Here is a 10,825-nt window from a genome sequence, read left to right as displayed (position 1 = left end):
AGACGGCGTCTTGTATAGCTCAGGCTGGCTTCAAATTTGCTCTGTAGCAGATGAAAGCCTTGAATTCCTGATCCTCTTACCACTTCCAAGCTCTGGGGTTTTAGAAGTGGGCGACCACACTTAGCTTTGGTTTTTGTTTTGGGATTTGCTATATAGCCCAGCCTGGCCTTGAACTCATGATCCTCCTGCCTTAACCCAAGTCATGTGTGCATACCACTGAGCCTGGCTTCTTCCCCAGGTCTCTTGAGTGGGAGAGCCCACATTTTATTACCCTTCCACCTCTCCCTCCCTCCCTCTTTCAGGTGTTTTAAGCACCGAGACCCTTCCTCTCCCACTGCCCAAGTACACAAGCAGGAAGACACAAAGTGGCATCCGGTGACCTCTCAACTTTTATTGGTCCCTTAGTTCCCAGGGGTGCCCGCCTTCTCGGCCTCAGTGCCTCAGAACTCTGGTGTCGTTGGTCTCAGACACCACTTTGCCATCCATGACCTTGCGGGTGGTTGTCCTCTGGATGGTTTGCATGGAGTTGCTGCTGTCCAGGGCATCACTGAGACTGTAACAAAGAGCAAGTGTTGGTTACCAACAGCCCCACAGAGCAGAACGGAGACGGGGAATGTAGACAGTGCTCTTTCTCCCTGGCCCCCGTCTTTACCTGCAAATTCAAGTCAGCTGTTTCTTCTAGAAAAGGGAAACTCAGTGCTGAACTCCAATACCTCCAAAATAGCCAAGGGGCAGTGCTTAATCATTTAATCATTTTCTTTTCTTTCTTTCTTTCTTTCTTTCTTTTGTTTTAAATTTTCGAGGCCTCTGTGTAGGCCTGGCTGTCCTGGACTCACTCTGTAGATAGACCAGGCTGGCCTTGAACTCACAGCAATCCGCCTGCCTCTGCCGCCCCGGTGCTGGGATTAAAGGCTTGCGCCACCACCACCAGGCTAACTCTATTCTTGTCTTGTGAATGGGCTCTTGTAACTCAGTCTCATGGCTCGGTGACTACAGGGCAAACAGACCTTGGGGCTCCCCGGTGGTGGAGAGACGCCCCTCGCTTATGTGGTCAGGGGAGTGCCGCTCACCTGAAGTCTTCCCCATCTTCCAGCAAGCGGCGGTAGGTGGCAATCTCGGCCTCCAGCTTGACCTTGATGTTCAGCAGGGCCTCATACTCCTGGGTCTGGCGCTGCCCTTCTGCCCGGGTTTGTGCCAGCTCCGACTCCAGCTGCAGGAGGATCCCATTGAGGTGCTCCATCTGCGTGCTGTACCGGGCCTCGACGTCCGCAAGGTTGTTCGCCAAATTGACCTTCTGCAGGGCAGAGAGACGGGAGGGTGAGGCCCCAGTCCTAGCCTGCTCAGCCTTTCATCCTCTGAAAGGTCTCTTGTCCGTCAAGTGCTGGGCTATAGTGTGGGAGTCACGGGAAATGCAAGGGGGAGTGGCTCATCTTTGGGGGGGTCTCTTGATTGGGGGTGTGCAGTGGAGGGCTTAGGGATGAGAGCGTTGGGACTGAGGCCACATGTCAGAGAGCGGGGTCCGGAAAAGCTGCAGCAGCAGGCGACTGGAGAATTCTTACCTGATTTTCCACGGACTCCAGATCAATCTTCAAGGCCTGGAAGGTGCGTCTCAGCTCCGTGAGCGTGTTCTCAGCGTCTCTGCTTTCGGCAGACCTGGTGGTAACTATGGTGGTGCTCTCCTCTATCTGCAGGGTGGGGAGGGTCAGTCTGGACCCACCGTCCTGGCAGCCACCCCCTCACACCCTGGCAGCTGGTCTTTCCTCCCGCATACCTGCTGGGACCAGTACTTGTCCATTTCCTCGCGGTTCTTCTGAGCCAGCTCCTCATACTGGGCACGGATGTCCGCCATGATCTTGTTGAGGTCCTGAGATTTGGGAGCATCCACTTCCACAGTCAATCCAGAGTTGGCAATCTGGGCTTCCAGACCTCGGACTTCCTGAAGAAGGCAGAGAAAAGGGGGTGGGGTGAGTGGGGGTTGCTCAAGGTCAGAGTTCCAACCCAGCCGTTCATTACGATGAGCGTAATGGCGGCAGAGGATGGGGAGATCCCACGCATGTGCTCTCAAGCCTCGATCCGGGCTTCTGCTCGGGATAAGTTGAGCGGCCACTCCTTTGCTGCCTGAACCTGTCACTCACAGGCGATTTTAGCCTCCTCTTCCACAAATCTTACCTTAAACTTCTTCCAGAAGCCCCGCCATTATGCTTGTCGGCCCCTGCTCCTAAGACTGGCAGCCCCCACCTTCGTCTCCAATTCCTTATCCTTCACAGTCTGTTTTTTTCTGTGTAGTAAGACAGCTTGGCACTGAACTCTATGCTCCTGCCTCAGCTTTCCAAGTGGTAGGGCTGCTCGCCAGGCCTTAGCCCGCGTTATCCTGATCTCATAATGATATAACTTGAGTGAGCCATAGAACATGCGCCATCACAACAGACGAACAGCGCGGGCTGTTATTTCCATGCAAGTCTGGTTTGAGGGCAGCCTGGCCCTTGGCTCCCGGGCTTGGTCAGTGGCTCCTCTTACCTCCTCATGGTTTTTCTTCATGAACATCAGTTCCTCCTTGAGCGCTTCAATTTCCGTCTCCAGCTGCAGCCTTGTGATATTGGTGTCATCGACCACCTTTCGGAGCCCATGGATATCGCTCTCCACAGACTGGCGCATGGCCAGCTCTGTCTCGTACCTGAAGGAGGAGTGGAGGCCACCAGCGGGCCCTGTCTGATCTAGAACCTTCTCAGCAGGTGCCACCTCCACGCATTAGCCTGTGCCCATCCTAGGCCACTGTTCTTGCCCACGAGGAGCAGTGTGCTTAACCTGGGCTGCTCACATGAACAGCTAACAAGACCAGTCAACGGGCCCAAACTTGAATGAGCCTCCGAACCAGCACCCTGCTATCACACTGCCCTAGGAGCAGCTGGTTCTTGGCTGTGGGCCCCAGACTTACTTCACTCTGAAGTCGTCGGCAGCCAGACGAGCGTTGTCGATCTGCAGGACGATGCGGGCGTTGTCCACAGAGTTCTCAAAGATCTGGGCAGATAAAAGCAGAGAGCTGCTGATTGTGGTGTGGAGACATGCCTTTTTTTTTTTTTTTTTTTTTTTTTTTTTTTAAGGTTTATGTATTTATTCACTTTACATCCCGAATGCAGCCTCCTGCTTTCTCTCCTCCTGGTCCCACCCTCTCAGGAGGGAACGCAGCTTACATTTCAGTGAATCCACCCTAGTCCCAGGAACTGCCAGAGCCAGCGCTCCCACCTGTGCCTCCCGTCCTGGCACCTTGCCCCTCTGCCTGAGCCTGTACTATCTGGACTGCCCGCAATTGAGCAGCTTCCAATAAGGTTTCTCTGATCCTCTCCTGGTACTTTCTCCCGGTGCACCTGCTTACCGCTCCCCCCTCCTCTCCCCCTCCCCCTGTGGCCCCTCCTACAGGTAGACTTCTGTTTACTCCTAGGTGACTCAGCCTTAGCCATATCCGCTTAACCCTCTAGCCGTCCCTGCTGGAAAAGGAGTGCGTGTCTAGGGTCCACTTTATGACCAGCCCCCTCCGCTTTTTTTTTTCTGGAGAGGCTTTTAATCCTGTTCCTTTCCCACTGCACCCTTAGCGGGAAGCCGGCTCCCACGTGTAGCCGCTACCCTTGGAATTCCTACAGGTTGTGGGTAGGGATCCAAAGTGTTCCTAACGCCGTCCCACAGAATGGGGAAATGGGATGAACGCGGAAAGAGCGGAAGGGGCCGAGCTGGGGGACGGGGGAGGGGCGCACTGGATGGCCGGAGCAGCTGGGGGCTAAGGCTCCTCCCTTCATGCCCCTTACCTGAGCCTTCAGGTCTTCGATGGTCTTGAAATAGTGGCCCCAGTCTCTGACGCCCTGGGGCCCCTTCTTCTCCAGATGTTCCCGGATTTTGATCTCCAGCCTCCTGTTCTCAGTCTCCAGGCTCTTCACCTTGTCCAGGTAGCTGGCCAGGCGGTCGTTTAGGTCTTGCATGGTCTCCTTCTCCGTCTGGATGCTACCCATTCCCGCCGGGCCTGAGTACCCCGCGGAGCCGCCCCAGACGCCCGTGGAACGGGACACGGAGATCCGGGAGCCAGAGCCCCCAGCACCTGCGTAGACGCTGGCCGCACTGCTGGCAGGCCGGACCCGTTGGCTGGGCGTCCGCACGGAGCCCAGGGACCGGTAGTTAGTGGAGTAGGTGGTGGAGCGAGTGGTGAAGCTCATCTTGGTCAGGAGAGGAGAGCGAAGCGAGAGAGACCAGGACAGGAGTTCGTCCGCGAAGGGCGGCCGTCCCCGATCTATTATATCGCTCAGGGAGGAGGTGGGGACCTCTGGAGCCGGCCCCGCCTCCGTCACTGGAGCCTTAGGCGCCAAGACCAGGCGACTCCTGTGACCTACCTGGTCGCAGCCTTTCTCGGTCAATACAGACGCCCGCAGTGTGCCTGCCCCCCACCCCCACCCCACCGACCTAAGGAGGGGGCAGAAAGGAGAGCAGGCGGTGTTAGCCCTTGAGATTCTGCTTTTAAGGCAGGAGATGCGTTTTTAATACCCTTCATACAGACAAAAGAGGTGTCCATTAGGGCGAAGATTTTGTGGAGTTTATGTCTGCGGCAGTTCTGGAGTCCCAGGAGTCTGGGGGAAAGAATCCGGACCTCAGGAAGAGCAGAACACACGATCCTGAGTGCAGATCTCTTGGTTTTCCCACTCTGGTCCCACCCCCGCGGCATTGGGTTCCCAGACACCCAGCTGAGGATCCGTAGGGGACCATGGAAATACATATTCTCAAATACACAGGACCGCATTTCCTCACTCAGTCCACGAAGGCTTGAGCAGAACCTTTGTAACTGTGCAGCAGAGACGTCCCCACGTCTGGAGACCTCTTTACTTAACTATTTTCTTTCTTTTCCCTCACTCCTCCTCCTCCTCCTCCTCTTCTTCTTTTTCTTTTTGGTTTTTCGAGACAGGGTTTCTCTGTGTAGCCCTGGCTGTCCTGGACTCACACTCTGTAGACCAGGCTGGCTTCGAACTCACAGCAATACGCCTGCCTCTGCCTCCCGAGTGCTGGGATTAAAGGCGTGTGTCACCATACCCCGGCTTTCACCCTTCTTTTTTTGAGTCAGGATCTTATGTAGCTCAGGCTGGTCTGGAGCTTTCTATGTAGCCAAGGATAGCCTTCAACTTCCCATCTTCCTGGCCCACTTTTTTTTTTTAAGGTTTTTCGAGACAGGGTTTCTCTATGTGTCCTTGGCTGCCCTGGGCTCGCTTTGTAGACCAGGCTGGCCTCGAACTCAGCAATACGCCTGCCTCTGCCTCCCGAGTGCTGGGATTAAAGGCGTGCGCCACCACACCCGGCTCCTGGCCCACTTTTAAGTGCTGAGATCACAGGCATGAGACCCTGCTCTCGGTTTATGCCGAGGAGGATCAAATCCAAAGCCTCATATCGCACAGATATGCTCTCCACTAGGCGAACACACCACCAGCCCAAGAGCACATATGGTTTAACCAGCATTTTCTGGACACCCGCTGTGTGTCACGCCCTTTCTGGTAGCCATGGGAACAGCAAAGAAGAGAGACCACTGTCTCTCCAAAGACTTTACTATGTCTGGACAGGTTGGGGTCCGAGAGGACAGACCAGGATTTGTATAAATACCTTACTAAGTTTGAACCAGACTCCTGTCCCTCTACCTTCCACCTCCATGCCTGTCACCCACTTGCACCTCCACCTCCTCCTGTTCCCTGGATCTTTTCTTCTTTCCTTCCTGGTCAGACTTCATAACACTCTCTGGCTTTCCAGCTTGTTCCCTGGAGAAACTCCCTCCCAGGCCCCACAAGCCGGACCACTCTAGCCAAAGGAAGAGGGAGAAAGCCTGAGGTTCATTCGGGTTGGTCGGCCCCAGGAAGAGCCTGTTTTTCCAGCAGGACGTGGTGTTTGTTACACAGGTGGCCATGGTCTTTGCTCTGGAGTGGACTTATTGATTCTTCTTATCGAGTGCGCGGCCGGCGGCACTGACTCTGTGTGGGCAGACAGAAAAGAAAAGAAAAACCGGGAGAGAAAGGGGCCCTAGGAAGAGCGAGCCTAGGTGGGCAGGTCAGCAAGAGGATGTAGGCTGTGAATGGCTTGTTCTAAACCTGCCTCCTTCTGCATGGGAAAACCCTGGAAGATTCCCTGGGAGCTGGCTGGTGAGGCTGGACGTAGCCAGGCAAATGGAATGCAAAACGACATACAAATGAATGCCCACTGGCTTTGCATGAAAGCTTCTGGTGTGTGTGTGTGTGTGGTGTGTGTGTGTGTGTGTGGTGTGTGTGTGGTGTGTTTGTGTGTGTGTGTAGATTCCAGCCAGTTAAAGGGGCTTTCAATTTTACAAATTCTTCCACTGAGTTCAACAATTGCCCTATTTATTTTATAGGACTGTACTGATTAAATGTTCTGTAGAGGCTTTTTGCCTTTTCTTTCTTTCTTTCTTTTTAAATAAGCTTTATGTTATCCAACTTGAGTACTTTGCTGGTTGGATAACCTCAAAAGGTTACTAAACTGATTTATCCCCTCACTTCTTTGGGTGGGAATAAAAGAACTGCTTGTCTAGACTTATGGCATGCGGTGTGTGAGAAAGGTAACGACAGCACCGAGTCTGGAACAAATAGGGTTTACTTATTGCGAGTAAGGCCTCCCTCACGAGGGCAAAGTGACGGTCTCTCTCTCTGTCTCTCTCTCTCCTCTGTTGGTTTTTCGAGACAAGGTTTCTCTGTGTAGCCTTGGCTGTCCTGGACTCACTTGGTAGACCAGGCTGGCCTCGAACTTACAGCGACCCGCTGCGTGCGCAACCTCGCCCGGGCGGAACTGGCTTCAAGTCGTGTGGGACTAATGGGGGACTCTGAGTTCTTTCAGACCCTAGAATTCTTCTCTAAGCCCCAGGTTGGATCCTGCTCTGATCTTGCCCCGCCCATGAAGCCCGGACCGGTCTGTGGCGGGAGGTTGGCGGCTGGCTGTAGAGCTGAAATATCCTCTTATCGCTCACAGCTAACGCAGATGGTCGCATTCCTGACCTCTTGCAGCATCAGGGCAAATACCGACCTCCGGAGTCCAGTGCCAGCTTGCCCCTTTCCAGTAGTACCAGATTCCACTGAGACCAGGCCTTAAAGCTCAGCCCGACAGTCTCTAGGAGGGTGGGGGAGACGGGCACGTGAGAGCCTAGTTTCGACCCAAGGCCCCCCTGACCCCACCCCCGGGGGCCTGGGCCTCTGGGCTGTGGGCGGTGGCAAGGTGGAAAGGGGATTGAGAAAGCAATGAAGGCAGGCCGTGGAGAGGGAGGAGCGAGCGCGAGTGGCCAGCCAGAGGTGCTGAGACAAAGACGTGAAAAGAGGAGGCAGGGCGGTGGGGTGAGCGATGAGGTGAAGGGTGGAGTGGGGGTGTTTGGGGGAAAGGAGCTGGTTCCCCCGCCCCCAGGCCCTACATTCAGGGGAGAGAAACTTGTACTGCAGGTTTAACTAGGAGAAAGCCCGGTGGTGACTGTGGGGTGGGTGGTGGCTCAACCCCCTCCCCCACCCTCCCCCAGCACCCCCACCCCCACCCCCGCGTAGGTATTCTCCAATTAAGGGCAAGAGCTCTGCTCTTTGCAAACTAGATAGTGGGAGATTAGAGGATTAGAGACGATTGTGAGGGTCTGGAGTCATTTGGCCCAGAGATTGTTATCAGTCAGGCTCCCAGGCGGTGGGATAGAGGTGGGATGGACCATCGGAGACACGGGGGTGGGGCTGAGGGTGGGGGCGGGGTGGAAGCGAAGGTGTTCAAACATTCCAGGTCTGTGTGGTGTGGTGTCTACTTCCAGTGCAAGGCTCGGTCCATCATCTTCCTTGGAGTGCGCTGTGTGGACTAGGTTGGTCCTGGAACTCAGCCTGGTCTAAAGAGTGAATTTCAGGACAGCCAAGGCTACACAGAGGAAGCTTGCCTTAAAAAACAAACAAACAAACAAACAAAAAACCTCCCTTCCCTTAAACAACCCCCCCACCCCCACACACACAGTAAGAAAGAAAATGGTGAGCTGGGCGCGGTGGCACGAACCTGTGATGCCAGCACTGAAAGATGTGAATGCAAGAGAATTTGGAGCTAGCCGGGCGGTGGTGGCGCACGCCTTTAATCTCAGCACCGGGGAGGCAGAGTCAGGCAGATCGCTGTGAGTTCCAGGCCAGCTTGGTCTACAGAGTGAGAGTCTAGGACAGCCAGGGCTAACACAGAGAAACCCTGTCTCGAAAAACCAAAAAAAAAAAAAAAAAAAAAAAAGAATATTTGGTGCTCAAGGTCATAGTGGGTTTCAGGCTGGCCTAAAAGAACAACAAACAAACAAACAAACAAACAGAAAAGGACTGAGGTGTCTCTTGACTAGGAATCCCTGAGCTGAGTCTTGTGATAGAGGCCTGTAATCCCAGGGCGTGGCGTGTAGAGGCCAGAGGATCAGATGCTCAAAATACATAGACCGTCTAGCCTACCTGGATGACTTAAAGTAGGCTTCCAGAGTTGGGAAGTATAGTTGGGTAGACTGAAGAGAGACAGAGAGAGAGAGAGAGAGAGAGAGAGAGAGAGAGAGAGAGAGAGAGAGTGTGTGTGTGTGTGTGTGTGTGTGTGTGTGTGTGAAACGTGCAGCTTCGAGTGCTGCTGGGGAGCAGGGACCACTGAGGGTTGACCAGGAATCTTTGGAGGTGTGAGGGCTGCTGGTGCAGGGTTAGGGTCAGGGTGGGGTTCTGAGGGTTCAATTCAGGCGTGCTCCCCCAGAGCAAGAGGGCGGGGAGGGGATGCACTGCTGTTTTCAGAGCAATTCCCTCAGTTGCTCATATTGCAGGCTCTTTCCCAGGGCTGATGGAAGAGGAAAACCCTACATGCCTTCTCAGGAGCACCTGCCTGCCTGCCAGGGCTCTCCAGGTGCTGAAGCTGACTCCCTCGAGCCTCCGGTGACCCCTGCCCTCCACTCCAGCCTCCTTCCTTCGGCACTGCTTGGCATCTCCTTTCCTCTTCTTCCCTTCCCTTATTGTCGTGGGTGAACATGGTTTTTCTTCAGGTGTACCCCGGTATCTCAGTGTCACCTAGCTAGGGTCTGCCCAGGGGAGAACATTCACAGTCCCGTGGTTTTTTTGTTTTTTGTTTTTGTTTTTTTCATTGTTTGAGACAGGGTCTCTCTGTGTAGCTCTGGCCATCTTGGAACTCACTCTTTAGGCCAGCCTAGCCTTGAACTCACAGAGATCCACCTGCCTCTGCACCCCACCCACCCCAAGTGCCAAGATAAAGGTTTGGCACCCTCACACAACAAACTGCATGATCTTAAGCAAACAGCACTGGCGTTGGTTTCCTCAGCAGCAGCAGTGTAGGTGCTAAGGGGCGTGGTGCTAAGAATGAGTCTAGAGACCAGAGGGTGAACTAGAACAGCAGTGTGGCCAAGAGTCTGTTCTCAAAGTCACGGAGTCAGTCTGCCGTGACGGATACCTTTTCTCTTCTCTCCTTTCGATTTGGCCGGGCTTCAGGCTGCACCTGGAGAGATTGCCTTATAAGTCCTAGAAAGGGCTGGAGAGGTGGCTCAGTGGTTCAGAGCACCGCCTGCTCTTCCAGAGGTCCTGAGTTCAATTCCCAGCAACCACATCTATAGTGTGATCTGGTGCCCTCTTCTGCAGATAAAATGTTCATGTACAATAAATAAGTAAATCTAAGAAAACCAAGGCTGCAGTTTAGGAAAGCCTGCAGTAGCAGCAGGTGTGACTGGCCTTCATGAAAACTGGAAAACGGCAGTATCTACCCTTTGTGTCCTTAGCTGGGAGTCTTAGAACCCTGCATAGCACCAACTGCTGAGAGGAATCGGGTAGAACTTGAGTATGATGCGAAGGAAAAGAACAGAAGTGACACAGACTGTCTAGTGACATGGCTTAGCTAGGAAAGATGCCTGCTGCCAAGCCTGAAGACCCGAGTTCAATCCCCGGAACCAACGTGGTGGAAGAAGTTAACAAACTGCAAATTGTCTTTCGACCTCCATGTGTGTGAGCACTCACAAGTAAATGTGTATAAATAGGAGAATAAACAAGTGCCCGCCTGGTGGCCCATGCCTTTAATCCCAGTGCATGAAAGTCAGAGACAGGAGGATCTCTGTGAGTTCAAGGACAGCCTTGGCCTACATGGTAAGACCCTGTCTGAAAAGAAACAAATAAATAAAATCTTAATAAAAGAAGGTTTCAAAGGGGTTGGGGATGTGACTCCATGGTGGAGTGCTTGCCTAACACGCACAAGCCCTTGGAGGTGACAGGGTGAGCAGAGGGCTTCCCTAGCAAGTGTGGCAGTGTGCAGCAAGGCAGCCATTGCAGAGAGCAGAACACTGATGCTAGCTGCTGCTCCAGAGCTGGGGCTCAGCATAGGTGACCCATGGTCCTCCTGCCTCTCTCCCAATGGGAACGGTGAGTGAGGGAGCTACGTGAAAGGCAGCTAGGAGGTCTCAGTGCAAAGTGGGGTGAGGAATGAGTGTGGATTTCCAGATGTCTGGGTTCAACATGACAGCTGACACCAGCTGTGTGAAAACCAAGAGAAGGGACCAGGCATAGTGGTGCTTATCCCTAATCCCTACACTCAGGAGGCAGAGGCAGGTGCAACTCTGTGAGCTCAAGGCCAGGCTGGTCCACATAGAGAGTTCCAGGGCAGCTTGGCCTACACAGAGAGACTTTGGTTAAAGATAGATAGATAGATAGATAGATGATAATTAGATAGATAGGTAATAGTTAGATCTATAGATAGATAAGAATCAAGAGAAGGCTGGGCATAGCAGCTCATGTCTATAATCCTAGCACTGGGGTGGGGTAGGAGGTTTATTAGTTCAAGG

At 53.6% G+C, this 10,825-nt stretch overlaps 1 protein-coding gene and 1 long non-coding RNA gene across 2 annotated transcripts; one reads left to right on the top strand and one right to left on the bottom strand.

Annotated features, from left to right (window-relative positions):
• Nucleotides 1-371: 371 nt before the first annotated feature.
• Nucleotides 372-4,399, bottom strand: Krt18 (keratin 18). Its single transcript, XM_051160403.1, has 7 exons — nt 3,801-4,399; nt 2,936-3,018; nt 2,518-2,674; nt 1,772-1,936; nt 1,560-1,685; nt 1,071-1,294; nt 372-553 (listed from the first exon to the last, which is right to left on the bottom strand). The coding sequence occupies exons 1-7, from the start codon at nt 4,200-4,202 to the stop codon at nt 433-435; spliced, it is 1,278 nt and encodes a 425-aa protein (XP_051016360.1). The 5' UTR covers nt 4,203-4,399; the 3' UTR covers nt 372-432.
• Nucleotides 3,795-10,084, top strand: LOC127201713 (uncharacterized). Its single transcript, XR_007832210.1, has 3 exons — nt 3,795-3,938; nt 8,813-8,892; nt 9,773-10,084. It is a non-coding gene; the product is annotated as an uncharacterized LOC127201713 (long non-coding RNA).
• Nucleotides 10,085-10,825: the final 741 nt, after the last annotated feature.

The sequence above is a fragment of the Acomys russatus genome, chromosome 17 (genome assembly GCF_903995435.1).
Source record: "Acomys russatus chromosome 17, mAcoRus1.1, whole genome shotgun sequence".
Classification (NCBI taxonomy): Eukaryota; Metazoa; Chordata; class Mammalia; order Rodentia; family Muridae; genus Acomys; species Acomys russatus.
This window is presented reverse-complemented; position numbering and strand designations above follow the sequence as displayed.